Genomic DNA, 19,122 nt, shown 5'->3' with positions numbered 1-19,122 from the left:
AATATTGTCCCATCCCAGTCAAGTGAGTATTCACGTCAGTGTCTGTGAAAATTCACTAAAAATGATACGTGTGCAGTAGGAATCAGCCTACACTTGAAAACTAAAAGTTTATGAATTCTTAGTGCGTTTACTAGTAATATAGGTTTTAATGGTTTGCAAATGGTTTTCTATTGATTTCCTAAAACCCTGAGGTCTCACAATGTCTGTTATTGTCCTCTTCTTTTCACAGCCCAAGCCTCCTCCAAAGCCTGCTGAGGTATAGTAATAATCCCAAGACTTAGATTAGCAGGTTAACCACGTGTTCTCCTGGTCTGGTTATTTACATCTGCTTAATGAATATGTGCAGTGCCATTATTAGCAAGCCCACAGCCTTCTGTAAAGGATTTATTCTGACATTATGTGAACAGATAAATGGAAATGAACCTGCGAAGGTGGGGAAACCGACACCTGTGGTGCCTCCACGACCTACAGATGCTGTGAGTCTGATTTGAGTCATTTCTCGCTCTTTCAATCTGCTGATAAAGAACACCAGACTGTAACCTGATAGTCCAGGAGCCAGAATATCAGGGCCTTTTATTCAATATCAGATGTCAAGCAGTGAGTTTCATCCATTGTTGTTTATAATGGAGCTTCCTCCCCGACCAGAGCTATGTAATGAATCTCAGTGTTTCTCCTCCCGTTGAAAAAGTGTGGCGTTGCCTTCAGCTGCTGAACTATAAGAACCGTAGTAATTTGAGTTTTTCAGTGGACAGTCTTAGGCCTTGTTCAGACTGCCAGGCCAAATCTGTTTTTTGTCGTATCCAGATTGTGTCCAGATCGATTTTAGAAAGTCTGGACTGCAAAAAAATCAGATCCAAACCACATTTGAGGTGGTTTGAAATGTGATTCCAATCAGATTTCTCAGTCCGGGCACTCTGGTCGCTCAAATAGGATTTCAAAGTGTCTGTTATGTCTCTCAAAATGACAATGACAATGACAACGTCAAAAAGTCCGAGGACCGACGCTGAAATAAAATTTCTGCCAGCAACTTCTGGACATTTCTCCTGCTTCTTTGGTTGGAAAGCTGCATCACCGGCGCACACTGTTACTGATGCCTACGTTGTTACCATAGCAACCGGTGCAGATAGGTTGGTGATGTCTGGATGCACAAACCCGCTTTGATGTCTTGCAAAAAAAACACTGCGGACAGTCTGTCTTAAAGATCTGATTTGAGAAACAGATCTGATTTGCCTGCAGTCTGAACACGGCCTCAGTATGGTTTGGACACCAAAACAGTCAAATTCAAATAATCTGAATATCGGCATTACATTATTTTTGTCTGCCGGCACTTTTCTCCTGAACTTCATCCTTGGGTATTTTACAAAGGAGAGGAGAGGAGGAGAAAATGCCGCTTCAGATGGTTTAAATGCATTTTTTTAATACTTGTGGCGTTTCCTCAACTCTTTTTCTGCCCAGGAACTGAGTAAAACACAATTCCGCACCAAGATGATGCCACCAGCAGACAATAAGGTATCTTTTTTTTTCTTACTTTGTCTAATCTGTGTACAGGAAATTAGAAAGAAACATCAAAGATGAGAGCGAGAGCGATGTGGGAGTGCTCAAATATTCTGAGGCAACTTAAAAGCATCAAAAAATAATAAGTCTTTGACAAATACCTTTTTTTCTACCCCTACCAGGCCAACAGAAACCTGATACAAGCAGAAACTAAAGTGAAACCATCTGGGACTGTGGTTCCAGCCAGACCCACAGAAAAGGTACAGTACACCCAAACATTCAGTCACTGTTCAGGAAGTATTCTCTGATTTTCATGTGCCCTTGTGGTCTTTATAGAACTAAAATTGCAGATTTAACTGGAGTTCAAGTGAAGCTCAAACTGCGAGCCGCTGCTTTGTGTTGGCTTTTTGTTATGAGGGAAGTTTACAGTAAAGAGTCACGCTGTAATATTCAAGGTTTCATGTTTCTTTTCCTGGTCCAACTCTCTTTTGTTATGTTGTTGTGTCTGTGCATGGGAACAGGAGCTGAATGCCACAACCAGACACAGACACCACAAGAAGGTACAGGCTGAGGACACACAGGTACACACACACACACACACACACACACACACACATACACACAATGAAATAACACGTTCCTCATAGCAAAATATCCAACTGCAACTGCCTACCTCTTCCTCTTCCTCAGCAGGGCTGCAGAGAGACGGCCCCGTCAGAGGAAGCCAAAGATGAAACGGTATTTAATGTGTGATTCTGATTTCCATCTCTGACCTACTTTGTGTGTTTTGTACACTGTCTTTATCTTTTTTCCTGTTTTTAGGACAATCAAAGCGCCCTGAGCGGGATGTTTCGTTGGAGCCAGAAAGAGAAAACTCCGACTTTCACCGTGAGTGACGGTGATGTAAAGCAGAAGCTGGCTGTTGTTTTGGGGCTTGAATCAGACGAGCAGCGGTGATTTGTTATTTTTTAACACGGGGCCCGATAATAACACACCCTTTGCTCACACACACACCCAAATACACCTTCCAAAGGACACTGTTGCTGGACACCTCAGCCACAACTGTTCTTTTACTGAGTATGGACAGTAAGCATTTTAACAAAGCTTACAAAGTGCGATCAGCACAGGTTAATTTCCTCCGTCACATGACCTGCTCCACTCCCAGGTTACACCAAACATCTGTAGTAAAAACTATAACTGTCTCATGTCTCTCCTAAAATATTTTGTTATAGAGATGGCCTGGTCTGGGGTGTATTTTCAGCAGCACAGATGCTACTGAATGATCATAGAAATATTAAAGCAATATTATAGGAATACTACAGGCAGCAGTGTGTCTGTATTATCCTCTTGCTCGTCTGCGACTACACATTGCTATTTGTCACTTTAATCGTGAAGGTGCCACTAGTCTGTAGAGTATATAGGCCACAGTTCAGTATTAAATTGAGTATTTGTAGTATAGATTTTAGAGAATGTTATAAATCCAAGACTAAACTGCCAGGAGAACGGGATTGAGAGAAAAAGCCGCAATGACACGGCTGTCTGCGACTTCAGCACCACGGACAGCGTCATGGATTTATCAATACACAGCCCAGTGAGGCGGCGGATGCCTCAGAGCCGTGGTCAGGGCTGTGGATTTTAATTTGCACAAAGCTCAGTCAGATAAAGGATCAGTGAGTCAGGCAGACTAGACTAACATGTTCAGCTGGAAAACCCTCATGGCCCTGAACTCTCTCTGCTACTAGGGCACGGGTGTCAAACTGGTGCCATGAAGGGCCGAGAGGCTGCAGGTTTTCATTCCAACCGAAAACTCCACCAGGTGATTTCGCTGATTGGTTCCTCCTCTCTGCTTGAAGGTGAGGTCATCAGTGAAATCACCTGGTGGAGTTTTCGGTTGGAATGAAAACCTGCAGCCTATCGGCCCTTCATGGCGCCAGTTTGACACCCCTGTACTAGGAGAAGGAGAGGAGGGATGGCCGATTAATAAAGGAGATGCATTTTGGACATTTTGCTAACAAGGAGTGTGGTAACTCCTCCTTTTACCCTCCTCAAATCACCTGCTGCACCTGAGGCTCACCTCATGAGTCACTGTCTGACCATTCTTCTTCTTTTCAGAGTTATGTGATCAAAGACGGTGACGAAGAGGAAAAAACTGAAGATCTCCCTGCAAAACAGGCTCCCAGTGGCAAGCAGGTGTGTTTGTATGTGTGAGAAAGAGAGAGAGAGGGAGTGTGTACTAATCTGTACCAGTGTGTACCTGTATGCGTGATGAACAGAGGCTCAGTGCAGAAAAATCCCCCGCAGTGATAAGGATTGGTTTCATTTCCCTCTGTTCACATTTTACCCACTGAGTTGTCGAATGTTCACTGACAACTGGAGCAGAAAACACCCAAGTATGTAGCGTGCAAGGAACATGGCAGCGTGAAGCAGCAGAAAACGTAGAAGTAATTTCTAATTCCACATGACTATCATCTAAAAATTAAGTAACCAGTTTGATGGGGAAAAAATGAAGTTGGGGCACAGGAAGGGGAAAACAGAACCATCTTCGTCTGTAAGGAAAGAAGCTAAATCAAATCTTAGTGGTTCAAATTTAATGTTCATCTGTGCCAAGCACCAAAATGAAATCAACGGGATGAAATGAAATAGGAGAGGAAATGAAGTTCTTAACCTGTGCATGTGTCTTCCTCCCCTGTTTGTGCCGTGCGGCTGTGATGGGCAGGGCGTTCTCAAGGGAGTAATGAAAGGTTTACAGATCAGACCCTCGCCGAAGGTATGAACGTCCGTCTGCTCTGCTGTTTTCTCCTGCCGGTGGCGGCTGGGCTTCACTCTGACAACAGAGTGGGGACTTTCCTGGTGTCAGAAATTGTTTTGCAAAATCTATTTTTAACTCTTTACCTGGAAATATCCTGGCAGGGTTAATTTTCAGAGTGTGTTGTTGCTCGAGGGCCTGGAGCTGGTGCTGGTGGTGGTGACAGCTTTTTGTGTCTGTGTGGTGGAAGCTAGATCAGTTTCAATTTGAATAGGACTGAATTTTATTTGGTTAATGTGTTTATACCACAGACATTTAATGGAATTCACTTTCATTCAATATCAGTGGTTCATACACAGTGGCTTAAAGGATGTAGGTAACACCTGCTTGTGCAATTAATGGACAAGGCAATAAAAAATGACTTTTCACCTTGCTAGCTCATTATAATGGACGTTTAACTGTACATCACAAAATGATACACTCTTGTATTTTCTTTTTTTTAAATTATTATTATTTTAATCAAAAGCATCAGAAAAGCATCAGAAAGTGTAGATGCAAATGAAGGAGATGTAATGGGTTAAATTCCGGAGAGAGTTTAAGACATGGATTGCACAAACAGGGGTACAGCATGATTTTTAGGGAGGTCTTCCTCATGTTTTGAACACACAGTGTAAATGCCCGTGTCTCTTCTTGTCCGGCTGTGTGGATAATAACCCCAGGCTGATCATATTATGCTGAAGTTTGCTCTGACTCGCCCCGCAGACCAGCAGAGAGCCCAGCCCGGATCCCAGCGCCGACGAACCGCCTCCAGGAAAGGAAAATTCCTCAGAAAACACCAAGCAGGACAAGCCGGCAGAGCCCAAAGCGGTAAGAGAATGAGAAACACTGTGAGGTGTCTTCCTCGGTGGACTTTGTCTGTTCAGCCGCGGTGGCTTTTGCTGCTCATGTTGACTACGCAGCTCTTCTTCTGCTGCTTCCAAGCGAACACTATTTGTTCTTCAGAAACATAAAAAGCACCTCTTCCTGCAGCCTTGAGTATTTGTGTTTAAAACAACAAATGTAAAAACTATCGCAAACTAAGAGAAAGTTGGATTGCTCTTGTGCTGCATGAAGCGGTAGTGCAACATGCTGCCATATTGATGTGAGAATTTCACAGAAAATGACTTTTAAAAATGAAAGTCACCATATTTGTATTTTCCATAAATGAAAACTGTACTAAATTATCTGTAAAGTAGCAGAGACATTAACAACATGGAGTTTTATGATTCATACTAACACATTACACAAGGATCTTACATATACAATGAAAACTATAGGGTGCAAATGCGTTAGTATGTGTTGTGGGCTGTATAAATCATCATATCCATTTTGGGGCTGTGTAAAAAGAGCCATCACAGCTTCTTCCTACGTTTTTGGACATTTTATTCATTTTTGTTCCAGGACAAAGGAGGCCTCATCGCCGGGATGTTCAGGAAAACACCCAAAGAGAAAGAGAAAGCTCCGTCTCCTGCAGTGACGGTAACATCGGCTCTCTCCGTCGTTTGATATTTAATTTCACTCCCGGTCTCGTTCTTGCTCTCACTAACCCTTTTCCTCTCAGTGCTTCGTTTCTGAATCTGCTGCTGACAGAATATTCTGGACTCATGTCAATGTTATTTTTTTGTGTCTGCCAGGTCAGCACAGTGGACAGTGACGCCGATGACGCAGAGGAGAAAACATCTGAACACACACATGTAGGTTTTGTTTCAGCGGCTTCTCTTGTTGTAGTTCAGTTTGAGACGCAGTCAAATAATCATGCAAATTAATAAAAAACTGACCAGCGTCTGTCAGCTGGTGTAATATGAAGGGTGTGCAATGACAATGTACATCTGAATCTATATTATAATAATGATAATAGTATTTTTTAATTATATTGCACTTTTCAAGCTCAAGCAAAAGTCCTTTCCAGGTTCAAGGATTTACAGAATAAAAATAAAAAATGTGCACCATGTAACTCGATGTCAAGCACGCATAAAAGAAATAAACTCACATAAAGCAGATGAAATTTGAGTAAAGGAAATGACCACATATACAAACGCAAATATAAAAAATGATTAAATTAAAGGCAAATACATAATGATCTCATGTCAAACAAACACAATGCCACTAAAGGTGCAAACTCTTGGATTTAAAAGTACAAAAAATATGGAAGTGCATAGAAACCAGGGATAAATGATGATCCTAAAATAAGCACAATTAAGTTTGTAATGACAATAAAATAAATAAAATCAATGAGAATGTAGATGTGAATCCATGTTGGATCAAATATCAGATTTAGTTGTTCATGTGATGCGGTTCTGGGTGTATCAGTCAGGGCATAAACTCCAGATTTATGGGTCTGATTCTACTCATGATAGACATTCGGACACTCGTCAAGTGTTGTGTTTTATGCAACACTTTTAAAAACGTGTTGAAAACAATTTTTTTCTCCCTCTGCAGGAGAAAGGAAGCTTCTTTGGCATTCTGAAAAAATCCCACAGACCAGCAGATGAGGCGGCTGCACAGGTGAACTAGACCCAACAGTGATTTCTTCCCACCCTCTGAAACTAAAACGCTGAAAATGCCTTTTTATCTGGTAACATGAGGTGTTTTGGATAAAGTCTTCCACCACACAATGTATAGCAATAAATATTTCCGCCTGTGTTTATTTCATTTTACTGATGTTTGCTGCTTCAGGAGGATCTGAGCGAGCCGGCAGCCGGCAGCGACGGCCTGTCGGAGAACAACGGCAAGGTGAGCAGCTCCACATTTACCTGACATGAGAGCCGAGATAATGCAAGTCATTATAGTGCAGACATAAAAACATGCAGGCCGTCATTCACCTGACAAAAACAGTTATTTCGTGTGTCTGCCTCAGGAGAAAGGAGGAATATTCAGTGGGATGTTCAAGAAATCTCCCAGAACAACAGAAGCCGCTCCACCTGAAGAGGTAATGACGTTCACTGAATGCTTTATAGATAACCTATACATATATTTTAGTATGTTTAACTTATTTTATTACTCTTATAAGGTATGAGAAGTTTTTTTTTCTCATATTCTTTGCATTGACCTACTTTATTTTATTTTGTTCTTTGTTGTATTTACTTTTCTAAAGATATTTATTTCTCTCTTCTAGTGCTGAAAGGCATATATGTGCAGCCTTTATTATTATCCCTGTGCAATGTTGCATTATGGATCAATAAAGTGCATCTGTCTGTCTGTATGTCTATATATCCAAGTTCATTTAATGTCTTCACAGCCGTCCCATTGGTCATTTTACCATCGCTTGACAGGCGTTGCAGCTTTTGGGACTAAACAAATCTTTTTGACAGCATGTGTAGTTCGATGTCGTGACAGAAGTGTGTCTGACTAATCTTTCCTGTGGTTGTGAAATGACGGTGATTCAGTGGCCGCAGAGTGTTGCCGGCCACACCAGAGTAATGGTTGCAATAAACTGCATCCCCTTCAAAACATAGCCTATACATAAGAGCAAAAAAACAGGAGAAAATCGAAAAAAAATCCTTATCCAGAAATGTTGTTGAATATTATCTTTATCACAAAAAAGCTCTTTGTGTATCTGCCCAGTTACATTTTGCTTGAAAAGTCGTGATTTTCACTGAATCTGAATGAGTCAAGCTGCCTGCGTTTGTGTCATCAGCTGTTAAATTATTAAAATTCAGTTATTCATGCAGAGCCAAAAAGGTCAAGTATCACTGGACAAATCTTGTTGCCTGATGTTTGTACTGACTCTGTTCGTTTTGTCTCTCAGGACCGGCAGTCGTTGCACAGCGATCTGTCGGGCAGTAGCGACAATCTGTCTGAAACCTCAAAGGTGCGTTTGGAAGTATTCATCTGTGAATTCATGGGATTATGCTCATATTGTTGTGTAACGGCTTCTGCTAATACAACTAACTGGTGTGATGTCAGCAGGAAAAGGGGGGATTTTTCAGCGGGATCCTTCGCAAGTCTCCCAAGCCACCTGGAGAGGTGACACCTGGGCAGGTAATGTGTGTGTGACAGAGAAATCTACACATGGGGGCGATGGAGATTTAAGTGTGATAGTGTGATAGTAACTTCTATGCCAAAAAACATAGCATGTAGATGCATTGTAGCTGACTCACAATTTAAAGCTGACTGTAACACCTCTGGTCCAGATTTAATGATGCTGTTCTTGTTGCTGATTGGACCAAAGGGTGGATTTCCATTGATTGATCAAATCATAAACCACTGAAATGGCATAAATACATCGATTTGTCATATCTGTCTCATTTGACTCAACTGTTTTTTTTTTCTGATTTGTGTTTCAGGACAAGCAGAGTGAGCTGTCAGCCAGCAGCGACAGTCTGAATGAGAACAGCAACAACAAGGTACAGAGAGCATCCAGATCCTTCAGTTCATCACTGTCCGTATAACAAACAGTTTAATCAGATTTTTGCAGCTTTACACATCCCTGTCTCGTCTTTACAAAGAAGTTAGAGCCAAACAGACACCCAGTTTTTTTTTCTGTTCATTAGGAGAAAGGAAGTGTGTTCGGAGGAATGTTCAAGAAAACGCCCAAAACGTCTGAAGCCCCCCAACAAGACGAGGTGACTGGAAACGTTTGTCCTTAGCCCCGACTTTTGACTTGCTGTGCTCATCCTCCGTTTTCTAACTTAAATCGCTTTTTTTTTTTTTTTTTAAGAAAGGAGTTTCATTCCTACAAGATGCATGATTTTGAACAGGGCAAGCCTTTGGCAAGCCTCATGCTGACTTTTTTTTTTTTTACATACTTTAATATAAAATGAGTGTTGATGCGTCAGTTTTATATTTTTAAATAACTGCCATTTGTTCTATTCCTTTGTAATTTTATTATTATTTTATTATTTTATTATTAACTGTTTCCCAATGCTGGGGCCCAATTGCACCACTAGAATCATAAAAGTGTCAATTAATCTAATCTAATCTAATCTATTCTCATCTAATTGTATCTAATCTAATCTCATTTCAGGTGAAATGTCAATCTATGCCATCAGTACTGTTACACATCTTGACTGATTGAGATAAACAGAGATGAATCAATGAAATTATTCTAATTTTACTGTAATTATACTGTCATTTATTTCAGGACTTAAATTTTATTGAAAGGGAAAGTCGCAGCAACAAACAAACAAAACAAAAACAGTGTCCTCTGTATATTACAACACTATTAGCAATATCATTCACACAAGAATAAGGAGAACCATAAATAAATGAATAAATTCTGGCATTAAAAAACTTATATCAAGGAAATTACAGAGTGAGTTTCCTGCCGAGTGCCATTCAGTCAAGTCTTATTTTACCCAGAATTCATCCCTGTTTGTCTGCCTCCGTTATCAGTGTCATGTTTGTCGGTGTTTGTTGTGTTTACTCATGTTTGCTAACTTCTTCTTCTTTTTTTTTTTTTTTTGCAGGATAAGGCGTCGCTGCACAGCGAGCTGTCTGCCAGCAATGACAGTCTGTCAGAGAGCAAAGTAAGTCTAAATTACAAAGCTGTGTTTAAACTTTCAGAAAACTAACCAGACACCCACAGAAACCTGATGAGTCACTGTGACGAACATGAAAATAGACCCGGGGGTGGATTGTTTTTTTTTTTTCTTTTTCTGGTGGTGGTTTTGTTTTGTTTTTTTTTCCCCTGAAACCTGTCTGGGGCCGTGGCTGGAAAAATGACGTTACCTTTGAAATTCAGGAGCGTAAGTCGTCTGAGTGCTTTAAAGCTGTTGTGCTGTGTTTTCAGCCACAGGAGAGAGGCGGGCTGTTCAGCGGGCTCCTCAGGAAGACGCCCCGAGCCCCCGGAGAGGCGCAGGTGGGTCTGCATCCCACAAACACAGCAGAACGGTTCGTTTTTTTTCTGCAGACCGTCCAAACAAACCACACAGCTTCTCACTCTCTCAGAAACAGCTGCTGCTCTGTATAGATCCAACACTGAGCGAAGGGGTTTCACAACATGACAGACCATGAGCTGTTGGAGCAGTTTCCTTCGTGGATGTTGACCGCTCTTTCACCTCACTTTGATGATTTATGATTATGATTTACTCCGCTGTCGTTTTGTTTCAGGAGAATCTCTCTGCTCAGAAAGATCTCTCTGCCAGCAGCGACAGCCTGTCTGAGAGCAGCAGCAACACCAAGGTGAGTCACTGCCACCGTCAGAAACCCGTGCGTCTAAAAACCACTGTTGTAATGTCATGTATTGTACACATTACTCGTTAGTGTTTTAAAAAGTAATGCGTTGCTTTTCTTAGTTACCACCTGTGGAAAGTACATTATTTGTGTTACTCCACAACATCACCTGAGCTGCATCTTCATGTTCTGCCAGTTAACAGTGTGATGATAAACCTTACATCTGCCTACGAATCAGCACAAATCTCCATCTTAATGTAAAGGGCATACACAAATTATCTCTTTGATGCTCTTTAATAATTAATACCTCAGTTCAACAAGTTCTCAGTAATGTGCAGATGGCCGCACCTCAGAAGTTGTAGACCGCTCTGTCATTTTGTCGTCTCTCCCACCTGTTATGCAGAGAACTTATGTAGCTCAAGAAACACCACAATTGTTTGATTTGTAACTGTAATGTGATTAATGGATTAAGGAACGGTAACATGTTACATTACTGCGTTACAGATGAATGTAATGCGACAAGTTAAAGACAACACTGCTTAACAGAAATGTGATTTGTTTGAAACACAGTCAGTTTTCATCAAAGATGGTACTTATGTAGTGTTTGAAGTCTCTATATCTCAGGCCACACGTGCAGTCCATGATTCTGTCTTTCAAAATGAAAACTACACTTCCCATGAGCCTTTGTGATGTTGCTGCCAGTCAACAGCAAGAAGGGTCTCGTTTCCTGGTGTGCATTTTTATCCTGTTTTAAAGAGGATCGACATGTTTGAAGTGATTTTTTTCCACCATCAGCCTTTCACTTAATCCACCATCGCATAAAACTGAAATTCATGTTTTCCCTTTAAGAACAGATCCCGCTTCTCTGTTTTTGTGCCCTAAAGCAGTTTTCTCATGAAATCTGAAGCCTGGTGGTAAATGATTTGAAATACAGCAGAGCGGTTGATGGTCTCCTCCACAATGATCTCATTTGTTTGTGGTTATAAGGTGGAATGATACTGATTTGGTAAAGGATACAGATTTTTAAATCAAATTTCCATAAAGGAGACAGAAGTGAGAAGCACAGCAGTAAGTGGTAAACACCTCAGTCGTTTTTGGCCTTGTTTTTTTTTTTTTTTTTTTTTTTACCAGTTTTTTACCCATTTAAAAAGGGGAAAATGTAGCTTTAATTCAGGTACATTTCAATTAATTCAACTGAGCAGCTCCTTGGTGTTTCAGGAGAAAGGAAGCGTGTTCGGCGTAAAGTTGAAGAAGACGTCCCGACTCGCAGATGATCCTCACACAGAGGAGGTGTGCAGTTTCACCTCTACTTTCATTACAGTATTTTATTTTTTTTATTATTATTATTATTTTTTACAGTAACTGAATGACTAACTCTCTTTACTCCTGCTCTTGAGCAAGGCATCCTTGAGAAATTTCTGTGCTTCCCTGTTTAAATAAACCTTAAGAGACTGTTGTAATTATTAAGTGGAAGGCCATTTTTAGCTGTTGTGGGTAAAAATTCCTGACTGATGTGATCTCCTGTCAGGACAAGCAGCCCGGAGACGGCAGGCTCTCAGCCAGCAGCGACAGTCTGTGTGAGAACAGCACCACCGTGAGTTTACCTGCATCCTTTTACCTGCAATTTACACTGATCAGCTTCACATTTCCCCAAGATAACCCTCATCGTGTGTGTGTTTCAGGAGAAAGGAGGAATATTCAGTGCAATGTTCAGGAGGTCTCCTAAACCTGAAGAGGTAAGTACATTTTTCTGGTCCGCTGTCTGGAGCAGTGCTCAGTTATAAAGATAAACTGTTACACTGCATTGTTTCTATTTCGGTTTCATTTTCAAAAGAACCCCTCCTCCTCTGTTATCCCAACCTTTATATTGTTTGTATCCTCATTTACACTGTTTGTGTTGTTTTGAGTGGAAAAAGCAGTGGATTTTATTTATTTATTTATTTATTTTAAATCATAATTGCAGCATTTTTCCCTGGACACTGCAGCAGCAACTCCATTTATTTCCAAATTTTGTTTGGAAATTTGTTTGTTCTTGACTGCATAAATGTAGGAATAAATAAATAAATGTACATGAAGGAATAAATAAATGAATAAATGTATAAATAAATAAAAATCTAAATAAATAAATGTAAAAATAAATATATAAATACACAAATAAATAAATAAATGTATAAATAAATGAATATATAAATAAATAAATGTAGAAATAAATAAATACATACATGCATAAATGTATAAATACACAAATAAATAAATAAATGCATGAATAAAAACAGAAATAAATAAATAAATACATGTAGAAATATTTATTAATTTAATTATTCGTGCATTTATATATGTGTATTTATTTATTTATTCATTTGTTTATTGTTTTGTCATTTTTCATCCTTCATAGTTTGTATCCTCATTTACACTGTTTGTGTTGTTTTGAGTGGAAAAAGCAGTGGATTATATATATATATATATATATATATATATATTTTTTTTTTAAATCATAATTGCAGCATTTTTCCTTGGACACTGTTTACAGCAGCAACTCCATTTATTTCCAAATTTTTGTCATTTTTACTGAGTCTTGACTGCATAACATTTGCTATTACTGCAAGTTTCATGGTTATTTGTGATTTATTTATTTTTCTACAGGATAAGGAGTCTCTGCATGGCGAGCTCTCTGCCAGCAATGAGAGTTTATCTGACAACAAGGTCGGTCAGGGTTTCAGACTAAATGAACTGGGTTTGTGATTCATTTGTTTCAGTAAAATGACCATTTGATAATTCACCTTTTGATATGTAAATATTTGTTTGTCTGTGCACCAGGAGAGAGGCGGGCTGTTCAGCGGGCTCCTCAAAAAGACCCCCAAAGCGCCTGGAGAAAAGGCCGATTCACAGGTGAGAGACTCGTTGTGATTATAAAGGCGCCGTCCAAGCCTCCGTTCACTTTCCTCACAGTTTCATCCGACACAAATTTCTCTGTTTCAGGACAAAGACGCCCAGAAAGAGCTCTCGTCCAGCAGGGACAACCTGTCTGAGAACAGCAGCAGTAAAGTGAGTCGCTTTGTGACGAGCTCCTGCAGGTAAAATGACCAGACAGGCACTTTTCAGTCACACCTTCAAATTCATTTCTGGCATGTTTCAGGAGAAAAACATCTTCAGCAACATGTTTAAGAAGCCGCAGAAACCAGCTGATGGAGCCACAACAGACGAGGTATTTGACCACAGTTTTTAAAATTCTAATTATTTGTATCATGAGGACCGAGCGTTTGTGTGTTCACCTTTTTCTGTCTGGACTCAGGAGCTGGAGGAGAGCAGCCGAGAGCAGATCTCTGGAAGCTGTGAGAATCTCATACAAACCACCGTCCCCAAGGTTCATTTTCATTTTTGTCTTTTTTTTTGTGAATACTGAAACCTGATCATGCAGAGATAAGAGTGTAGTGATGATAATAAGAAGAAGAATTTAAATGTACATAGCGGATTTCAAGAAACCCAAAGATGCTTTCCATAAAATAATGCAACATGAAACAGACGATATGAGATGATAATTCTGTTTCCATTGCTTCACTGTGTTTATAGTAGAGATGTTAAAATATCATTTTTTTCCCTTTCCAATACTGATTCTGTTACCTGAATGAGCTCTTGTAGATGAAATGAGAAAACCTTTTTGTTCAAATAATTTCTGTCATGTTTCAGGAGAAAAGCATCTTCAGCAACATGTTTAAGAAGCCGCAGAAACCAGCTGATGGAGCCACAACAGACGAGGTATGTGAACCAAATCTAAAAGTTGCTCATTATTTGTATCATGAGGACCGAGCGTTTGTGTGTTCACCTTTTTCTGTCTGGACTCAGGAGCTGGAGGAGAGCAGCCGAGAGCAGATCTCTGGAAGCTGTGAGAATCTCACACAAACCACCGTCCCCAAGGTTCATTCTCATTTTTTTGTGAAAATAAACACCTGACCATGTAGAGATACGAGTGTAGTGATGATAATAATAACATTACATAGCGGATTTCAAGGGACCCAAAGATGCTTTACATAAAAACATGCAACGTGAAACAGACAATAGGAGATGATAATGATAATGTTTACATTGCTTTACTGTGTTTACAGTAGAGATGTTAAAGTATCATTTTTTCCCTTTCCTGATTCCTGAACAAGCTCTTGTAGATAAAATGAGAAAACCTTTTGTACAAATCATTTCTGTCATGTTTCAGGAGAAAAGCATCTTCAGCAACATGTTTAAGAAGCCGCAGAAACCAGCTGATGGAGCCACAACAGACGAGGTATGTGAACAAAAATTTTAATTTTAATTTTAAATTCTTATTATTTGTATCCTGAGGACCGAGCGTTTGTGTGTTCACCTTTTTCTGTCTGGACCCAGGAGCTGGAGGAGAGCAGCCGAGAGCAGATCTCTGGAAGCTGTGAGAATCTCATACAAACCACCGTCCCCAAGGTTCATTCTCATTTTTGTCTTTCTTTGTGAATATTAACACCTGATCATGTAGAGATAAGAGTATATTAAGAAGAAGAAGAATTTAAATTTACATAGGGGATTTCAAGAGACCCAAAGATGCTTCCCATAAAAATATGCAACATGAAACAGACAATATGAGATGATAATTCTGTTTACATTGCTTCACTGTGTTTATAGTAGAGATGTTAAAATATCATTTTTTTGCCTTTCCTGATACCTGAATGCGCTCTTGTAGATAAAATGAGAAAACCTTTTTGTTCAAATCATTTCTGTCATGTTTCAGGAGAAAAGCATCTTCAGCAACATGTTTAAGAAGCCACAGAAACCAGCTGATGGAGCCACAACAGACGAGGTATTTGACCACAGTTTTTAAAACTCTCATTATTTGTATCCTGAGGACCGAGCGTTTGTGTGTTCACCTTTTTCTGTCTGGACTCAGGAGCTGGAGGAGAGCAGCCGAGAGCAGATCTCTGGAAGCTGTGAGAATCTCATACAAACCACCGTCCCCAAGGTTCATTCTCATTTTTCTCTCAGCTTGGTCTTATAGAAGATCTTCCCTCTTGCATCTTTTATTTTTCTGTTTTAATATTATCTTAATTTTACTTTAATCTTGCATTGCTCTTAAACTGCTCATAAAGCTTAACATTATGTTCTTATTATTGTATTACTATGTTCACAGTTCATTACCTTTCCCAAGGGATCCTCATAATTCAGTAGCAAAATGAGTTAAATCTGCTTTGTGGTTCTGATCAGATGGTGGAAACCACGCTGAACCCGTTTTCCTCTTGTTTTTGCGAACATTAAGTTTTCTGAAATAACTGAAGTGTCTGTTTTAGGAGAAGAAGGGAGGCCTGTCCGGCATATTCAAGAGGTCCGCCAGCACTGACGACCTGTTTGACAGTGAGGTCAGTGTCACACGTCACGGCCTGGAGCAGGACTGAAAAAGCATCTTGCTTCCTTGAATTTGATTCAAATCCTGTTGAAACTGGATGTTGGGGCGGGACTTAACGAAAGGCGCTTTTATCTTAATGCAAGGACTGTTCAAAATCTGCAATATACTGTTGGTTGGAATTTTTTGATTGACCTCACCACAGTTTAATGGGAATTTCAGAATTCGCATTAAATTTACTTGTTTTTTTTTTCCCTAGTCTAACCCCTCTCTCTGTTCACCAGGAGAAAGGAGGGCTGTTCAGCGGACTCCTCAAGAAAACACCCAAAGCCTCTGGAGAAGAGGCTGCTGGTCAGGTGAGCGTGCGTCTGGTGTCATATTCACTCATACAGCGTCACCTCTGTGATTTTTATGTGCTGAAATTGAGTTCACTTCTCTGTCTCAGGACAAAGAGCTCTTTGCAAGCAATGACAGCCTGTCGGAGAACATCAGCACTAAGGTACGATGAGAAATATCGCTGCTTTTGAATTAAACAGAAAGATCTGGGACCTGAAGCAACTTTAAAATGTGTATTTTAACCTGCCGCAACAAGTAATGGAACCAAAATGTTTCATTTAGTTTTCACTGGTTGTTGTCGTGCTTTTACTGTAAAAAAAAAAAAAAAAAAAATCTGAATATTATGCAAGTTCTGTAATTTTGCTTTTCAATTCATCACGAGTCCACATGTTGCTGCCTAAAAGCTTTGGATTTCAGTTTGTCCGTCTTCTGTCCAGAGCTCCACTGTTGTAATGCTGATATATTTTGGGTAACCTGAGTATTGTTGACTGTATTTTCTTTAGGAGAAAAATATTTTCAGTGGGATATTTAAGAAGGCTCCTAAACCAGCAGAGGAGACTACAGCAGATGAGGTGACTTTATTCAACCTTGACACAGAAGTTTACAGCACATTAAACAGGATATTTAAAGTGAACTTTGCCTTTAAAGTCTTAGCCACATTGCTCATTGCACTGGCTTTAGTCTGTACCGCGCTTTATTTCCTGTTGCAGGAGTCGAACGCAGGAATGGACCGGTTGTCTGCCAGCTGTGAAAACCTCTCAGACACGACAGCATCGAAGGTACGCCCAGTAAATTATCTGGAGATGTTACCTTGTTCTCCGTTTCTCCGTCTCGGTCTGGTTTTCTCTGGTCCTTCACTGATGACGGTCAGTGTGTGTGTGTGTGTGTGTGTGTGTGTGTGTGTTTTTCAGGAGAAGGCGGGAGGCCTCTCAGGCTTCTTCAAAAAGTCTCCCAAACCAGCTCCACGCACTGTCGCCACCAAGGTATGCAAATACTGTGATTCTGTTTGGCTTGTGTTGATGTGTTTGTGTGTGTGTGTGTGTGTGTGTGTGTGTGTGTGTGTGTGGTTTATCAGGTGTGTAAATGTGTTTCTGTCAACGCGAGCTCTCATCTGCATGCTTTACGCCAGTGGTTCTCAAACTTTTTTCAGTAATGTAAAATGAATGTGACATATTTTTTCAGCCAAGTATGCCCTGACCAGTGGAAAAAAAAAAAAAAAAAAAAAAAAAAAAAAATCTGGTATTAAAAAAAACAAAAAGAGGTGCAACCGAGCCCCATCAGTGTCTGAAATAACAACCTAATACTGATGATATTTCTCAATTGTAATTTCAATTTCAATTTGTAGACCTTACCTACCTTAGCAAAGACTAATTGTTTTAGTTATTATGCCTGACTCATATTTTTTAAACTAAAAATTTAAAAAAACATCTCAGACCCCTTGTTGTGCTCCCATCTGAGAAGCAGATGCTAACCAGACCAGGGTCAAATAGTATGTGCAAATAACTGAAGCAGGTTGAAACAGAAAATAAAGCAAAAAGATGCAGGACCTCACTTATACCATTATGTCCTAATAAAGGCCATCTAGATCAAGTCGGTGCATTATTTTCACTGATATGACCAAATAAATCATGTTGTAATTGAGGTTTATGTAATATGTTTCTAAACTGTGTGCAGTGGCGGTTCTGCCCATGTTGCCGCCCTGGGCGAAATTACTGTCTTGCGCCCTACCGTTCTAGCCCCGCGCGTGCGCGCGCGCGCGCGCGCACAAGGCGAGGACTTCCAAGCGATAACGGCCGTTACCGGTGCCCCTCTGGCGGCTAGACGCGCCCCTCCCAGAGCAGGGGCGCCAACACCTGCACAAATACCTTTTTTGGAAAAATACTTTTTATATGAACAAAATCTTGTTTGCATAAAAAAAAGCCACTGGTCAGCATCAGGCGGGCCGGTCGCGGCACCGGCTTGATGCCTACAGGTGCCGCGCCCACCCGGTCAGGTCTGCCGGATCTGACAGGTGAGCGGCGCACACATACTGCCATCCTCTCATTATAAATCAACTTTTGTTCATACGCGGCTGCAGCAGCACAGCGGACAATGACACAGACAACATGGTTGATTATTGACTGCGCAATGCGGCCATTCGCCGGTAATTGCGGTATCAGGCGAGCCCACCTACTGGTTTATATGCAAGCACAATACATGTGTGTTTGCTTAGACCCCAATATTAGACGAGGGCGTTTTTTCGGGGCATTTTCAATGGAAAAAATATTGTCTTATATGCAGATGAATACGGTCATAGAAAACTGCTTTGCAGCGAGGATGATTTTTTTTTTTTTTTTGCTCTCATGCCGCCCCCCACGTGACATGAATATATGCCGCCCCGGGCGGCTGCCCGCTTCGCCCGTGCCTAAAACCGCTACTGACTGTGTGAGTGCTACGCTCCACCTTGTCATTTTCGTGTTTGGCTTCAGCGCCACACGCTTCAGGCTTTCTTGGGAAAAAAACAACAGCCATCAAGGATTTAAGGATTCAAGGAACTTTATTGTCATACCAGCTCACATTTACACGTTAATGGTACGAAATTAGGACTCAGGTCCCAGTATAAGCCTAAATAAATAAATAAAGCAAGGTAACAAAAAAAAAAAAAAAAAAAATAGGAAAAGAAAAAAAAATTTAAATATAAAATATATAAGTATAAACAGTATATATCAATTGTAAACAATATGTATAAATATAAACAGCATGTATAAACTATAAACCGTATATGTAATAAATATAAACAGCCTATATAAATGTAAACAGTGTATATATAATATAAACAGAACTAGAAAATATAATATAAATATAATGCAGCCCACATGTGATGTCTAACACCCCTGCTGTTTTTTTCCCAGGATCCTCTCAGCGACTCGAGGGAGCTGTCGGCCAGCTGGGACAGCCTCACCGACATCGCCAAGGTGAGAGCGACCTGAGGGCCACCATGTCGGGTAATACCGGCAGGACACCGTGCACGAGAACCGCCTCGTCACTGTGGCTTCAC

General features: G+C 40.4%; 1 protein-coding gene across 1 annotated transcript in view; it reads left to right on the top strand.

The window, feature by feature from the left end:
* The window catches only part of LOC115375123 (titin homolog), a 31,422-nt gene that overhangs the window by 2,578 nt on the left and 9,722 nt on the right, over positions 1-19,122 (top strand). The window contains exons 3-45 of the mRNA XM_030074455.1: positions 230-256; positions 408-476; positions 1,456-1,509; positions 1,677-1,754; positions 2,016-2,075; positions 2,185-2,232; positions 2,317-2,382; positions 3,607-3,684; positions 4,211-4,261; positions 5,003-5,107; positions 5,681-5,758; positions 5,914-5,973; positions 6,719-6,784; positions 6,956-7,012; positions 7,137-7,208; positions 8,028-8,090; positions 8,186-8,260; positions 8,566-8,625; positions 8,773-8,844; positions 9,688-9,747; positions 10,011-10,079; positions 10,331-10,402; positions 11,612-11,683; positions 11,922-11,987; positions 12,076-12,129; positions 13,037-13,096; positions 13,211-13,282; positions 13,373-13,438; positions 13,530-13,598; positions 13,686-13,757; positions 14,081-14,149; positions 14,237-14,308; positions 14,601-14,669; positions 14,768-14,839; positions 15,144-15,212; positions 15,300-15,371; positions 15,697-15,765; positions 16,034-16,105; positions 16,195-16,248; positions 16,589-16,657; positions 16,796-16,864; positions 16,997-17,068; positions 18,977-19,039. Coding sequence (XP_029930315.1) covers positions 230-256; positions 408-476; positions 1,456-1,509; positions 1,677-1,754; positions 2,016-2,075; positions 2,185-2,232; positions 2,317-2,382; positions 3,607-3,684; positions 4,211-4,261; positions 5,003-5,107; positions 5,681-5,758; positions 5,914-5,973; positions 6,719-6,784; positions 6,956-7,012; positions 7,137-7,208; positions 8,028-8,090; positions 8,186-8,260; positions 8,566-8,625; positions 8,773-8,844; positions 9,688-9,747; positions 10,011-10,079; positions 10,331-10,402; positions 11,612-11,683; positions 11,922-11,987; positions 12,076-12,129; positions 13,037-13,096; positions 13,211-13,282; positions 13,373-13,438; positions 13,530-13,598; positions 13,686-13,757; positions 14,081-14,149; positions 14,237-14,308; positions 14,601-14,669; positions 14,768-14,839; positions 15,144-15,212; positions 15,300-15,371; positions 15,697-15,765; positions 16,034-16,105; positions 16,195-16,248; positions 16,589-16,657; positions 16,796-16,864; positions 16,997-17,068; positions 18,977-19,039 — 2,862 coding nt within the window. The remainder of the gene's footprint in view (positions 1-229; positions 257-407; positions 477-1,455; positions 1,510-1,676; positions 1,755-2,015; positions 2,076-2,184; positions 2,233-2,316; positions 2,383-3,606; positions 3,685-4,210; positions 4,262-5,002; positions 5,108-5,680; positions 5,759-5,913; positions 5,974-6,718; positions 6,785-6,955; positions 7,013-7,136; positions 7,209-8,027; positions 8,091-8,185; positions 8,261-8,565; positions 8,626-8,772; positions 8,845-9,687; positions 9,748-10,010; positions 10,080-10,330; positions 10,403-11,611; positions 11,684-11,921; positions 11,988-12,075; positions 12,130-13,036; positions 13,097-13,210; positions 13,283-13,372; positions 13,439-13,529; positions 13,599-13,685; positions 13,758-14,080; positions 14,150-14,236; positions 14,309-14,600; positions 14,670-14,767; positions 14,840-15,143; positions 15,213-15,299; positions 15,372-15,696; positions 15,766-16,033; positions 16,106-16,194; positions 16,249-16,588; positions 16,658-16,795; positions 16,865-16,996; positions 17,069-18,976; positions 19,040-19,122) is intronic.

Source organism: Myripristis murdjan, chromosome 17 (genome assembly GCF_902150065.1).
Source record: "Myripristis murdjan chromosome 17, fMyrMur1.1, whole genome shotgun sequence".
In the NCBI taxonomy this organism is placed as follows: domain Eukaryota; kingdom Metazoa; phylum Chordata; class Actinopteri; order Holocentriformes; family Holocentridae; genus Myripristis; species Myripristis murdjan.
Note: the sequence above shows the minus strand (reverse complement) of the source record. Positions and strands in the feature narration are given on the sequence as shown.